General features: G+C 37.7%; 4 protein-coding genes across 7 annotated transcripts; 3 read left to right on the forward strand and 1 right to left on the reverse strand.

Moving 5' to 3' along the window:
* Positions 1-3,221: 3,221 nt before the first annotated feature.
* Positions 3,222-5,294, reverse strand: LOC119553375 (mpv17-like protein). 3 transcript variants are annotated; one of them, XM_037863726.1, is made up of 5 exons: positions 5,073-5,119; positions 4,886-4,977; positions 4,195-4,326; positions 3,734-3,846; positions 3,222-3,594 (listed from the first exon to the last, which is right to left on the reverse strand). In XM_037863726.1, coding segments are annotated over exons 3-5 (393 nt in total). In that variant the 5' UTR covers positions 4,197-4,326; positions 4,886-4,977; positions 5,073-5,119; the 3' UTR covers positions 3,222-3,316. The 3 variants fall into 3 exon arrangements, with proteins under 3 accessions (XP_037719654.1, XP_037719653.1, XP_037719655.1); XM_037863725.1 differs by lacking the exon at positions 4,195-4,326 and having other exon boundaries at positions 5,073-5,294; XM_037863727.1 differs by lacking the exon at positions 4,886-4,977 and having other exon boundaries at positions 5,073-5,196.
* Positions 5,295-7,026: 1,732 nt separating this feature from the next.
* LOC119554041 lies at positions 7,027-8,848 on the forward strand. 2 transcript variants are annotated; one of them, XM_037864771.1, is made up of 3 exons: positions 7,027-7,715; positions 8,209-8,444; positions 8,517-8,848. In XM_037864771.1, the coding sequence occupies exons 1-3, from the start codon at positions 7,075-7,077 to the stop codon at positions 8,744-8,746; spliced, it is 1,107 nt and encodes a 368-aa protein (XP_037720699.1). In that variant the 5' UTR covers positions 7,027-7,074; the 3' UTR covers positions 8,747-8,848. The 2 variants fall into 2 exon arrangements, with proteins under 2 accessions (XP_037720699.1, XP_037720698.1); XM_037864770.1 differs by having other exon boundaries at positions 7,029-7,715; positions 8,209-8,843.
* A 722-nt stretch (positions 8,849-9,570) lies between these two features.
* On the forward strand, positions 9,571-10,220 carry LOC119554449 (tctex1 domain-containing protein 2). Its single transcript, XM_037865360.1, has one exon. The coding sequence runs from the start codon at positions 9,653-9,655 to the stop codon at positions 10,166-10,168; it is 516 nt and encodes a 171-aa protein (XP_037721288.1). The 5' UTR covers positions 9,571-9,652; the 3' UTR covers positions 10,169-10,220.
* A 2,259-nt stretch (positions 10,221-12,479) lies between these two features.
* LOC119555079 (DDB1- and CUL4-associated factor 13) lies at positions 12,480-14,213 on the forward strand. Its single transcript, XM_037866292.1, has 3 exons — positions 12,480-12,640; positions 12,693-13,407; positions 13,590-14,213. The coding sequence occupies exons 1-3, from the start codon at positions 12,571-12,573 to the stop codon at positions 14,140-14,142; spliced, it is 1,338 nt and encodes a 445-aa protein (XP_037722220.1). The 5' UTR covers positions 12,480-12,570; the 3' UTR covers positions 14,143-14,213.
* The last annotated feature ends 276 nt before the right edge of the window (positions 14,214-14,489 follow it).

Consider the following 14,489-nt stretch of genomic DNA (forward strand, 5'->3'; position numbering starts at 1 on the left):
GGGAAATTATTATAAAGATTGAAGATTATATATAAATGTACGCCTAAGTCAATTCATGTTTAAAAAATAGGTGTTTAGTTTGTAAAAAAATACCTTAAACGAAAAACAGTTTAATGTTATAAGTATTATGTTTAATAACCTAAAACGAAACAACACAAATTGTCAAACTTGAAAATAAATAATTTTATCAAAATTACTTTTGCAATATGATTAAAATAAATTTTATAGTTAGGTGTATAAAATCTTGGATTTTAAACCAATCAATAGGTAATTTAAAAAAAAAAGTTTATAGTGCTTTTTTAAAAATGTTAAGTAAAAGTAAGTAAAGCTGATTATATTTGGCACAACTACATCTTTTAAAAATAAATTTTATAGGTATGTGGAAAAGATCTTGGATTTAAAAACCAATTAATAAGTTATTATTAAACAAAAGGTATAATGCTTTTTTAATATTTTTATAAGAAAAACGTATTATTTTTGGTACAATTACAAGTTTTAAAACACTATTATTATTATTTTTGTTATTACATTTTTATTGAATAATAGTAGAAAAACAGAATTTTATTTTAAATATTATTGTTGTTGCTAAAATCGTGTGCCTGACTTAGATTAAAAATATTGAAATATATTTTACAAATATGACTGCTCCAGTCGCATAGCCATCCGCAGATACCCTCAATATCAAACACGACCATCACAGCACCCAAAAAAAATCTGCTCTGGACCAGTAGATGAAGTAAATAGTCCCTGGCCCCAGCTCCACACTCAAATATAAAGTAGGAAAAGCATTTTCAGCTGGTCAGCAGGCTGTCGAAAAATAAAAGTAAAACAAAGTGGGACGGCGTTGAGGGGTGTGGTGGACTACGGTATAAAGCGAAAAGACGACGAAATACTTTTTCAAGATAAACGGAAACAAGCCAAGATGGAATTAATTTTCCGCTTTGAACAAACAAGCGGATGTAAATAAAAAAAAGCAGTACAAAAAATGAGCCAGGAACCAGCAGCAACCTAGAGAATCCAGCGAAGACGTCGACGTCAAAGTCAAAGGAGTGGGGGAAAGGTCCTGCCGAGGGGGCCCAAAGGAAGCGGACGCAGGGGGGCTTCTGGGGGAGACGAGGACTCTGAGGGGCGGTTAGGCAGGAGCTACGATGTCTGCCAAGTTTAGCAAGTTCAGTCTGGACTCGGGCTGGCCCAACGTTATGTGCTGTTAATGACTGTACAAGAACTTTAATTGTACTACTGCCTACACCGAAAAAACTTACAAGCTTACTTAAATAAAAATTGTAAAAGAATTATTTATAGAATTATTTTTCAAATTAATTAAGATCTTTTAATTACCTTCGGCTGTAAAATTATAATTTTCAATTTAAAAATTAATAAGAACAGCATTTAGTTTTTTCATTTTCCAAAAGTTTTTTATTTTGCTTATATTAAGATTTATTATTATTATTGCTACCCCCAGAAAAATAAATTGCCTAAAATGCCCAAAAATGGCCTAGAAGTTAGTCAAAATTGGCCTAAATCTGATGCTAAATCCATGAATGACCTAAAATTTAGGGTTCCATGACCTATAATTTTAAGTCACTAATCCCCCGAAATGTAAGCAATTTTTGGACTAGATTTTGGGTAATTGGATGCCTTAAAATAGTATATATAGTACACAAATATTTTGTTGTAACTCTCAAAAGCATTTTGCCAAATCTTACGGACTTGGCTCAGGGGACAAGAAGTGCCTCCCCACACTATTAAAGTTTGAGTCCTGCTCAAAAAAAAATAAATATATTGTTTTCTAATGAGTAAATTATATTTAAAATTGCAAAGAATTTATTAATAATGCTTCCTAAAATCTTTTGACGTACTTTGGCCCTTATTATTTAATTGATAAATAAACCTATCAGTTTCATTTAAGTAACATAAAATTCTGATTCAAAAATATTATTATTTTACTTATATCTAAAGTTAAGATACAAATGCAAAATTTATTCCAGTGTAAATGGAATACTGTGGGTAAAAACAAGGATGCTGTGTGGGGATGAAAGAGGTGGCTTACAGATGGGCGTGTGGTATGGCTACACATATACACGCATATTGACAAATTGCAATTTAAATAGACAGCAATAAGTTAAACAGACGCACACATTCAACGCATTAACGTTGGGCGGATATTGGGAGGAAATGGGGCTGTGGGGAGGCAGCCAAAAACACGCCTCGTCTAATTAGTTTAGCATGGTGCTCGGGGAGGTCAGGGGGCATCAATCGGCCGAGATGCTAGAGATGAGCAATAATTAGACAAAAACCTAATGCGATGGGGGAATTACAATGCATTTAGCCGTGGATGGCCCACAAAAACATGCGACATAAATAAGGGAGCAATGTCCAGGACACATTGTGAATTATAATAAACATAATTTAAGCCAGGGCTAGAGTCCTAAATGCTTAACTAACTTAAAGATACCATAAACTATTATAAGTCTAGCCTTAAAAAATCCAGCAAAAACGTAAAAACGTTCTCTTCTAGTTTTTAAGCTACATTTTTTATTGGTCTTAAGTTAAAGACGATTTTTAATAAGAACATAAACATTTTTGTATATACATTATTGAATCATTTTCGACACCCACTAATTTTTGTCTTGAAAGCATCCGTTATTCTTAAGAATATTGTTCATTTATTGTAATCATAATTGATTATCTTAGAATTCATTTATTATTTGTGACAATCAAAACATGTTTCGAGTCAAATATTTTAATAATAGTATGCCTAGACTACAGCATACTTTTTGGCAGCCCTTAGCAACTCCCATCTTTGGATCATATCCCACTCCCCATGTTCCATTAAGGCCCACCCAAAACTGGATAATACATCCACAGACCTAATGCATTAAGGCATTTTTACGGCTGGACCACCGTTTCCCCATCTATTTGGCATAGTAGTTGCCATTTTGTCGAACTAGGATATCTGAATCTAAGATGGTTTTCATTGTTGTTGTTGTTTGTGTACAGCAAATATTGATGGAAACATTTACGCACACACGCACACAATTAAACACGTTTACACACGCTGATAAACAGCAGACACACACACACACACTCAAATAGAGATGAATAGAGGGAAAGTAGTAATTGATGAGTTTCCGTTTATGAGGACATCAATCATACGCACTGTATACCAACGCCTCGAAACCAGGTTAAATAAATACACAACTCTAAAACAACCGTCTAGCTGTACTTTTCATACTGCCTTTATTTGTCAAAATCTATCTAAGACTATATAACTAGTATATAGTATGTGCACGATTGTATTCGGTATAATCAAATCTCATGTTTCGGAATTCCTTATGGAAGCTACAGTTTTTGTGGTTTCCGTTGCATTTGCCTTCGCAGTCACTGGAAGACTCTGCCTCTTGGTCCAGCAGAGAATATTCACCCAAATCAGACCGCAAACACCCATATAGATAACACGGAATCGGGGCGCCACCAGGGAAAAGTTCAGAACCTGGGCTGGCAACCAGAAAATACAGGAACGCATAAAAGTCGGCACGAACTTCTCGCGAAGTTCCAGGAAAGTATCCTCAGAACCCTCCATCAAGGACATGCCTAGAAAGACAAATTACCTTTACCTTTAATAAATACACTAACATAAAAGTAGAATTACCTAAGCTTTTCTCAAATACATTAAATATATTAAGATAAACATTAAAAAATGGTATCTCATAAAAAATAGTTATAAACTTACCTGCATAAAAAACACTTAGTAGATAAGGCGTTAAAACAAATTGATCCAGTACCAATTTTTTAACTATTATGATTTTTGTAGTGCCGGGAAAAACGCGATCTAACCATTTGTACCTTGGAAATTGATAAAATAGATTATTGTACTACTTTTGCATATAAATCTTTGAGTTATTAAAAAAATGCAGAAGCAGGCAGGATGATCAAAAATGTGTAGAATATATAGAGTGCTTTGTTAGAATTATACTTGAGTGTTAGTGTTAAAAGTAATGTTGTATGTTTTAATGTGTTTAAGTGCTTAAGTGTGATATTTATTTTGTTTTCCTGGTGATTTGTATATCCATGTTTGTGTTTTTCGGTGTTTTTGTGTTTATATATCCTTGTGTTCCTCCAGTTTTCTTTTTTTTGTGTTTGTGTTTGGGATTTTTAGCAAATATCCTTCATACTTCATCATTCTTAACTTACATTGCATTATACTTTTTATGGTCGTGCACATATGCCTCAATTTCTCAGTGCGTTGCGTGCTTTTCTCGACAGCTTTTCCCTCTTTCTTAGTTGAAGAGGAAAAGCTGTGTGCTCTGGTGGCAGTGGGTGCTTCTAAAGAGAAAGTGTGAAGAGAAAGTGAGTGGCGAGGAGACATGCTCTTGACTTTGCGACACGTGCTCGAGGAGCTTTTACTGAATCGTAAACAAATTGATAAAAGTCAAAAACAACAACAGAAGCGTACGGCGAAGCAAATTGAGGAAATAAAAAGAATGGTTAAATGGTGAGCATGTAAGTGTGAGTAAATTGACTGGTCCACCGATATGTGAGTGTGCATACACAGCTGTGGTCAAGAAATTAGCTCCGAATGTCTTTTTGTTTTATCTGTGAAAATATCACTCGTAATATTTGTAAAGGTATTGTAATAGAAAATAATATATTTTTTTTAGAAATTACCAAGGGGTTTTTTCATTTTTTGGTAGATGTAATATTAGAAAGCATTTTAAAATAAAAATTATAACAATAAAAACAGAAAGTATTAAATCTACTGAGTAAATCAAACAAGCAAATTCGAAATCTGACCTATTATTTTGACCACATCTGTTTTTATAAAAAAATTAAAGTAAATATGTAGGTACATATGTACAGATTTATATATGTGAAGGGCACGAACCAAAAGAAAAGTGTTGGGGCATATACTGCGGTACCCATCACAGCATATCTTCCTATTGTTGCATAATCGATATCCCCGCGCTCGTCCGCAGGCTACAAGGCACATAAATCTCATTAGAAATCGCCAGATATACCCCTCAGATATATCCCCTTTCCATATCCCCTCCAATACTATTTGTAAAACTTACGGCCAGCCAGCGTTTGGATACGAATTGCTGGGAATACTCGGCGCCCACATACAGACTCCCATAGATGGCGCTATTGGTCACGATTGGATATCGACGGAATAAAGTACGGACTCCCGAAAATAATCGAGCCATTATTTTTCTCTATTTAAATAAATTCGATTACTTCTTTTTATTGTAAAAACTTATTTATAAAAATGTTTGGAAGCGGCCAACCGCCAACGGTGACGGAGCTTTACTGAGGAAAAATTTCTAACTATGGCTCAGCTGTTACAAAAGACAATCAGTGAGCAACAGAGAGCCGGGCAGAGATAAAAAGAGAAAGAGGCTAGCCAAAGAGAAAATATAAATGTTTACGTTTCTGGTTTGCAGGCAAAGGCGGTGAGAAAATCTGTGGATTTACTGCTATTGTTGTTTAATTAAAGCTTTAGAATGCAACTATCTTATGAGCGATATCTCTACAGCCTTTATCAGGCTCTACAGATAAGACTTACTTCTAACAATGATAACTAGGAATAAATCAAATAGTCGACTCAATATTTTAAAACCTAATTAAATAATACAAACAATCATAAATGCTTATTACAGTAAAATAATTTGAGAAACAAATTTTAATTATTTTCTAATTGAGGAACCTATACATTTTTGAAAAAAATTAATAATAATATTCAAGGTTATTTAAAGGCAGAGAATCTAAGAATTTTACAATTAACACCGGAAAATTAAATAACTACTAACCATTTAAATTCTAGAAGGCAACCTTTTAATTTTATCCATCAAATCCAAGAAAACAGTGCAGTTCAAAGTACTATAAAAGAACCTAACTTGGTACTTTTGTGATTTAGCTTTAGTAATCGCAAAATGTTCTGTCATTACACTTAACTCTCGGACCTTACTACTCTCGCTAGAGCTTATGAAGTGATGCCAACCATTAAAGATGGTAATCAAATATATATAGATACGGTAATCATTTTCCTAATGCGACGTTTTATTTTTTAGGAAAAGCAAACAACCTAAACATTTCAACAGTTTCATTTGTTAAAATCAGATAAGTTTATTACTACATTGAAACCCACATGATTACGAACTGGTTTGAGGCATCCGAATCTGGTCATCGCATAGAAGGCATCTTAGTAACCCGAACACCTAAATTGTCTGGCTCCTTTTTATTTCGTGGTCAATATAAAAATGCAGTTTAAAAAATTTTAACCTTTTTAAATGTTCTTATAAAGTTAGGAATACATAAGTTAAATCACAGCTTCTTTACCATTTTCATTTCCATTTCTTTACAAGAAATTCTTTCCGTTTTACACCGGATCAAGAAGCGAAACAAAACCGAGACCATTGCTACCAGTTGCGAAATTACCACAATCAAATTTAAAATACAAACTCTTCAGTCCTAGCTTAATCAAGGATACATGCAACTTTCTGTGTCAGCATAAAATAGAAAAGCTGGGTAAAAACAACAAAACTTTAGCCCATAAAAATGCAATAAGTGTATCAAGTCTCGGAAACCCTTTTTGGCTAATGGCAATTCACGCACGACTAACAAACACCAGCGGAAACCTGGGAAGAGTGTTGGGAAAAGTCGGGAAAGCCTTCAAACCATATGCGAGGGAACGAAATCGGAGGCGGAGGAACGACAACTTTGATTGAGTGCCGGGGAAACTGAAGGCAAAGGTGTTAAAACTGAAACCAATTTAAAAAGTTGTGCGAAACCATATGGAAAGTGAGCCTGGGAGGAAGCAACTTTTGGATAGCCGTGTGTGTACTTAAAAAAATCGCACACAATATTTTGGAATATAAAGGAAAACGTTCTGCAAATACATCTCTACATAATTATACATAAAATAGCTTAAAAAAAGTAATAGTAATATAATGTTAATTTTAGTAATTATATAATTATCTTAGCATCAACATTTTTGTCACCTTTTTTTAGTGTAGTGACAAGTAGGCAGTCAATTACTGACAAACAACCCAAGCACACAGCGCTGCACACACCTGAATGTTTTCAGAGCCAGGTGACAAGACAAAGACGACAACGAAGACAGCGACACTAGGTGGGAAAGGACCAAGGATGAACCTGAGTTCCATCCTGAGGAGTGTGAGCAGCGGTCTAGGCTTTGTGGTCGCCACAAAGAAAAAGGTCTTAGATCGTTCGTTGTCTCCTTCCTATGACAATCCCACCTTGCGCTCCGGTTCCACTTCGAGCTCCTCTTCCAAGAACTCCGCTCTGGATCCTGTTTCCAGTCTCTTGATTCCCTCGGAGGACGAAGAGGACATCACTCCCGACGAGAATCGCTTGGCATCGACTGCTGCAAACCTAAGTAAAAATCAAAATCCCCACCAACAGACCATCCAGCAAATCCTGCGACTGGTGAACGAACTGGAGCACACAATCCACGAGGATCAGCAGCAGGAGTTCAAGCTACGAATGGCCCTTGATCGGCAGACGGAACGGGTTCAGGAACTAATGTTTTCGCTCGATTCGGAGAAGAAACGAAATGGGCGATTGGTGCAGCTGCTCCGGGGAATCGATACGTCTAGTTCCGGCGAAAGCGATCCGGAGGAGAGGATGCAAAGCGGATCCCATGTGAAGTACAGAGAACTATGCGATTCCATCAGTCCCCTGCTCATGCAACAACGGTGAGTTTCGGGGGTAGTAAATATAAAAGGCCTGGTTCGGTTCCCTCTTATTCAATTTGCAAAACTGTTGGTACTTAGCCAGTTCAAAAGTATTTTTCTTGGCCAAAAGTATTAAATTAACTATCTTATTTCAACAAGATGATATAACAATATTATCTAAAAGTTTTCCAAGTTGCATATAAAATGTATTCCAAGTTAAAGATCGACTTTCCATTTTCAAACATCATACGAAAATATTTAAACATGTAGAATTTTAAATAATTAATTTTACATATCGCATAAATTCCATATGATTAAATAAAAATAAAAAAGAAAACCTATAAAAAATTGTTTTTCCTTATAATGTAAAAACCAATCTAGTGTCGAATTTTTAAAACCCTATATACTATTCGATGCAAACCTATATGATAATATGCGTCAACCTCTGTCAACAATTTCATCCTTTCGACTTATTACAAAAGTATTTTTAATATAATCCTTATGTATCCTGCAGCTACGATGAGCTCTCGGTTTCCCATCGCCAGAGTCGCCGTCAGTTGGCAAAGAAGGATAAGGCTCTCAAGGTTTTGAAATGCGAAACAGAGCAGTTGCACTCGAAATATGATCAGCTCTTCGATGAATACCGGGGCGAACAGCGCCGCTTTGAGATGCTGTGCGCTCGATATATCCAAATGCAGATGAAGAAAAAGCAGCAAATCTTCAACCTGAAGAACACACTTAATCATGCCAGTGAGTGCATCTACCACGCCCAAGCGGCCATCGACGAGTGTTGTAAACAGGAGAACCCGCCCATTTCCCCAGAAAACCTGCACAACTTTAACAGGAATCTGGACTGCTTCATGGATGCCCTGAGGAATTGCTGCTGCCTACGAAAAGTCCACCAGATTCAGCAACAGCAGATGCAGAAAGAAAAGGAGGAAGATGACCAGATCATTGATATAGTCACCCCCAGGACATTGGATCCCTCCACTGCCAGTAGTGGCACCTACGTTCAAGATTCCTTAAATCGTCACAGGCACTCAACTCGTTGAACCTTAACTTTAAGTTACTCCTTAACGTTAGGTTGATTGTGAAATCCTTTATCCCGTGGAAAATTGCTTCATTTAGCTAATGAAAAGTGTAAAAAAACCAAAAATATGTTTCCACAAATATAAAAACTAATCAATACTGTCTTTTTTTTTAGTTTAAAAATATATCATATATATATAGCATATTCGTAATACGTAACAAACTTGCGCTGAAATCCCAATGCTTTGGTAGATTCCGATCATACTTACGATTTTTTAAAGTTTTTGGGCTTAAAAGTGGGTGTGGCGAACTTTTTAATGGGTCAATCGATAGGTATTGATGAGAACAATACATTACAGTTAAAATTCTAGCATTAAAACTGTAGGAGCCACAGTTTTGGGCACACTGACGAGACAATCTTACACTAAGTATCTGATAAATGTATAAGCATTTGTAAATAAAAATGTGTTTTTATACTTACGAAACATTTCTTCGACTGATAAGAATAGAGCATTCCTTATTTAAAGATATTGAAACCATTTTTTTTCTGGAATTTAGTACTTTTAGTAACCAATTTAAGAATGTTTGTGCTTACCAAGAAAAATCGATTTCTTGGAATATATTATAACTAGGTTTAGGACAAACTTTTTTTGTCCGGTGAATTAAATATTATTATTGAATCAAACACTTTTTCGGGTTTTAAGAATGATTTATTCTTGCCTCAAGAACGCGCAGCATATTGAATTAAATCAAGGAAATGAGGTATTAGTTACTACAGAATTGTTCGTAAAGCAAAAAGAACCTAATTCCTGTTTTCAAAGACCAGATGGCCAGAAGTTTCCTGTCCAATTCTGTATTTGGGTCTAGCTCTGTATCACTAACGTATATCTTAAGTTGAAGTGCAAAACTGAGACATAAATATCGTTAAAATGTCGACACAAAGACCAAGAAGCTTGTCAACGGGTAAGGACTCTCAACGAATATCCGCGGTCAGCGCAGATAGCCGATCCGATGGACTCTCCCATAGTGAGTCCGAGGACGAACTCGAGCCCGGCAACGAAGTCAAACCAGCGGCAGATGTCACCATCTATAACTCTTATAATATGGGTCCTGCCTTCGGCAAGAAGTTCCCATTGCCGTACATTCGCTTTATGATGTCCCAAGTGGTCAGAGAGAAGCTGGGAAACAAGAACTATGTGCAATCGGAAGCCCTAAAGTGGACCCGCGATGTCGCCGACGAAATAAACCTTAAGATGAAGGGCCGTGGATCCTGTCCGAGATTCAAGCACGTGGTAAACGTAATGCTCTATCAGCAGACTGGAGCGGGTTGTTTCTACGGAGCTCGTGCCATTTGGGACGAACTTTCCGATGATTATGTGAGCTATACCTACGATGGCGGTAGTTTTATTTGCATTGCTGCCGTTTTCGGTTGTTATCAGTATTGATGTGAATAATCGATCAGTAAATAAATAAAGAAATTGTGCAGTGTTCTGATTGACTGAGTTACAAAAACACATTTTTTTTAAAGTCGTGTTCAAATATATAACTAGTACATATCGCGACAAATGGTCAACCAGGACCAAAAAAAAATCTCCATAATTTTTTGTTGTGTAATTTCATAAATAAATAATATTTTCATAATACAGTGGAACCAAATCATATTTTATATTAGTTTCGTTGAAGAAATTTCTCTGAAATTCGTCCTTTACAATAAATACTGAATGGGTTAGGAAATGTATTGTATCATTTAAACGGCATTTAAATTACCTTTCCATTGATGCCAAAAGTTTACAAGTAAGTTCAAATTATGAGTATATTTAACTTTTGTTTTGTCAAAATACTTATGCCGACCAGTGTATGTATGTTAGGAATGAAAATATTTTAATTTTTTAGTTTTATTTTAAATTTTCTAAAACTAAATTTTCCAAAACTATTATGGTGCATACCCTTTTTTAACACTATCGATAAGGAAAATTATTTGATATCGGTGTTGACAGGTAAAGTTAGACGTTTCGTTTTCATTATATGACAAACGACCTTCTTAGCAAATAATTTTCATCAAGACTTACGGCTGCCTCCTTTCCCATTACCGACACGCAATAATTAACCTAAAAGTCATGCCGCCATTCGTGAAACCTTTAGTACTGGTGCATTGTCGTGTCCACGGGCTTTATGGTGCAAATCGTCGGGAGAATTAGCTTGCAGAACATCAGATGTTGCGGCACCGCTCAAGGCCAATATGGGCACGAGTCCAAGGCCCATAGCTCCAAAGGCGCGTTCCCCAGAAGAGTCCTCCTAGTTAAATCCCCCCAAAAGGAAGACTTCGCAGTCAACAACGCCGCAGGGAGTGCATCACCCAATCTATCAGCTGTCTTTCTGGGCGAAGTGAATATGGACGGGGTGGATCCGTCGCTCTACCAGGAACCCAGCTGCCAGTTTTCCCTGATGATATTGAAAGCCCCTCTGAGGAAGAGAGTCGTCCGGTGTTTTCCCCAGAAATCACTGATAGTGAGGACTCCCGTACGTACTGACATCTGATGTCATCGGGTGACATCTGGTGTTAGTACGTACTGGAGCCCTCTCGATCACTGATTTCTTGGGGACACGTACCACGAATCTCATCACCGGAGGAGCTATCACTATCGTCATCGTAACCTGGCAGCTGGGGTTCTGGCCGACCGACGGATCCTCATTGTCCAGGCCACCATGCCCAAGCCTGGGATGGCCAATTCGGAACGATATGGATCACTGCTGTCTCGCCGCTTAAAGTGGTGAATTTGATCGGAAACATGGGAGTACACAGTCGCTGGTGAAAAAGGTAAGATAAATTACCCCATTGATTTGAGTTCGCTGATTCGTCTGGATTCCGAATGCTTCGTTCCTGCCATTCAGAATAAACATATAAAACATTTCTGTTTTTTACTAACAAATTTATAAGTTGAGACTGGTTTTAATAATTTGGATGCTACTTTTACTCATAAATGAATTAGTGTATATTTTTAAAAAATATTGTTAAAAATTTGTCAATCAAAATTTAAGTAATTTTTTATGAAAAACTAAGGTCAAAAAACTTATTATATTTCGCGAATCTATAAAAAAAGTATTTGGAAGATTTCTGAGACTTAACCCACACTACCCATATAACTCATATTTTATTTCCGTTAACTATTCTTGCAATGTTTAAATGCGACAGATCCACTTCGTCCAGGCCACCATCCAGATGCAGGTGCCCAAGCTTAGGATGGCCGATTCGGAACGACATTGATTACTGCTGTCTTCCCACAAAAGGTGGAAAAGTAGTGAATTCGATTTAAACCATGGAGATGCACAGGGAGCACAAGTCCCGCCAACCTAAAAGTTTCAAGTCGCTGATGAAAAAGGTAAGATAAATTGTCCTTTAGTTATGGCTGCAATAATACCAGTTAGTTATTATCAGTAGTCTCATATAACTCTTTTTTTATTTTACGGCAGATTTGTATGTAAAAATAAGTCGTTCTTTACCAAAGATGCACTATAGGCTAGAATCTGTTATTTACAAAACGTTTCCATTAAAATTGTAAAATTCTGTGAGGCAGTATTATCTTTTTTGTTATGTGCATAATAAATAAGGTATTACTTTTATAAACTTTATAACCTATTTAAAGCCCATTTTTTAATGCCTCTAAGAATTTGAATTTCAGTGCTGCCCCAAAGGTTTTCGAACAGTGTGACCACATGGAAAACTTGTACTTATCAGCTGACGGGAGCTCGGTGTGGCAACTCTGCCACTCGCACATGTTGTTTATGTTCCAATTTTACGGAAACATTTTCCTTTACGCCGCAGAAAAGTCCAATAAATGCTATCAGGATGAAGGTGAAAATGATCAGTCGCAATCCGGACAATTATGTGCGGGAAACCAAGCTGCAGCAGCACAAAAGTGAGTAGAGATAAGCAGGAAGATGCGGGCTTAACTGGTACTCTATTTTCAGTGCCCCGGAACTATGATCCTGCGCTGCATCCTTTGGAGGGTCCTAGGGAATATGTGCGTGCCCTGAATGCCACCAAATTGGACCGAGTGTTTGCCAAGCCCTTTGTCTGCAACTTAAGCGGACATCGCGATGGAGTCTCTTGCTTTGGGAAGCACCCCAAGCAACTTTCCTGTTTGGCCACCGGCGCCTACGACGGCGAAGTGCGCATTTGGGACTTGGCAAACCGTGCCAGTTCCCGGAACTTCGTGGCCCACGACGGCTTCGTCAGGGGCATTACTTACACCCAGGACGGAGGTCGCATCTTCACCGTAGGCGATGACAAAACCATCAAGGTGTGGAAGGCAGAGGCTCCTGAAGTGGGCGAGGATGAGGTGCCTGTGAATACCATACTGAGTAAATTTGGCCTCCACGGCATCTCGCACAATCGCAAGGAGAACAAGTTCGCCACCTGCGGCGAAGTGTGCGCCATTTGGGACGAGAAGCATAACGATCCCCTGAAGACCCTGAAGTGGGGCGTCGATACCCTGCACACAATATCGTACAATCCTGTGGAAACTAGCATCTTGGCCTGTTGTGCCAGCGACCGCAGCATTATCCTCTATGATCAAAGAGAGGCGCAGCCATTGAGAAAGGTCGTCCTTACCATGAAGAGCAACAAACTGGCCTGGAATCCCATGGAGGCCTTTAACTTCACAGTGGCCAACGAGGATTGCAAGTAAGTAAAAGTCAAATTAAGTTAAGTATGTGGGTTAAGCTCTAGTAGATATATAATACAAAAGGAAGTACCTGTTCTAATTTAATTTAAATTTATTTAGTCTAACATTCCATATCACATTCAGTAAACAGTTAAGCCATTTTTTCATTGTTAATAAATTACGTTTGTTATAATCCTTTTAGCCTTTACACCTTTGACACCCGCAAGCTGCAAACGCCCCTGAAGGTGCACTTTGACCACGTTTCCGCCGTCACTGACGTGGACTACTCGCCCACTGGCAAGGAATTCATCTCAGGAAGCTATGACAAGACTATCCGGCTCTACAATGCCCACCATAGCCACTCGCGGGACATTTACCACACCAAGCGTATGCAGCATGTTGTGTGTGTGGCCTGGTCGCTGGATAATCGATACGTCTTCTCCGGCTCCGATGAGATGAACGTGCGCATGTGGAAGGCAAATGCTTCCGAAAAACTGGGCGTCATTCGTCCGCGCGAGAGGGTCAACTTCAATTACCAGGAGGCACTGAAGCAAAAGTATGCCGCTCATCCGCAGATCAAGCGAATCGCTCGCCATCGCCAGGTGCCGCGTCACGTGCTTAATGCACAGAAAAAGATGCGCACGGTCAAGGAGAAGGAGCAGGTCAAGGAGGCCAATGTGCGCAAGCACTCCAAGAAGGGCAAGGTGCCTTTTGTCAGCGAAAAAAAGAAGCATGTGCTGAAGGAGGAGGTCTAGGGACGATTGTTTACGACTGTAGTTGGATAAGTTTGAATAAAATTGATTTTGTAAGGCGAATTCGTTTGGACTATACATTTTGGAAGCATCATTTTCGAATAAGAGATATTTTGAGGTGTAGCACGCAAAATAGAAAACCTTGGGAAGGAGCTACTGAATTTACAGTAGAATTAAAACATTTAGAAGCCGCAATAACCTTCTGTTAACTAAATGCTTTTGATAATTGTCCGCATTTTAAGATACGATAAGAGTGTTAAAATGTTGAATGAATATTGAAAATACTGATTAAATGAATTTATCAAATCTTAGAAGAGAAAAAACCCCTAGGAAATGATTAAAATATGTTT

Source organism: Drosophila subpulchrella, chromosome 3L, assembly GCF_014743375.2.
Source record: "Drosophila subpulchrella strain 33 F10 #4 breed RU33 chromosome 3L, RU_Dsub_v1.1 Primary Assembly, whole genome shotgun sequence".
NCBI classification, from domain to species: domain Eukaryota; kingdom Metazoa; phylum Arthropoda; class Insecta; order Diptera; family Drosophilidae; genus Drosophila; species Drosophila subpulchrella.

Bases quoted from the DNA above. Each gene is read 5' to 3' on its own strand.
- LOC119553375 (XM_037863725.1), bottom strand. From the start codon at position 5,204: ATGGCTCGATTATTTTCGGGAGTCCGTACTTTATTCCGTCGATATCCA. The intron at 3,847-4,885 runs GTTCGTGCCCTT...TCAATTTCCAAG, and splicing joins GCCCCAACACTTTTCTTTTG to GTACAAATGGTTAGATCGCG. The intron at 3,595-3,733 runs GTAAGTTTATAA...TTGTCTTTCTAG, and splicing joins ACTAAGTGTTTTTTATGCAG to GCATGTCCTTGATGGAGGGT.
- LOC119554041 (XM_037864770.1), top strand. From the start codon at position 7,075: ATGTTTTCAGAGCCAGGTGACAAGACAAAGACGACAACGAAGACAGCG. The intron at 7,716-8,208 runs GTGAGTTTCGGG...TGTATCCTGCAG, and splicing joins CCCCTGCTCATGCAACAACG to CTACGATGAGCTCTCGGTTT.
- LOC119554449 (XM_037865360.1), top strand. From the start codon at position 9,653: ATGTCGACACAAAGACCAAGAAGCTTGTCAACGGGTAAGGACTCTCAA.
- LOC119555079 (XM_037866292.1), top strand. From the start codon at position 12,571: ATGAAGGTGAAAATGATCAGTCGCAATCCGGACAATTATGTGCGGGAA. The intron at 12,641-12,692 runs GTGAGTAGAGAT...CTCTATTTTCAG, and splicing joins CAAGCTGCAGCAGCACAAAA to TGCCCCGGAACTATGATCCT. The intron at 13,408-13,589 runs GTAAGTAAAAGT...TAATCCTTTTAG, and splicing joins GTGGCCAACGAGGATTGCAA to CCTTTACACCTTTGACACCC.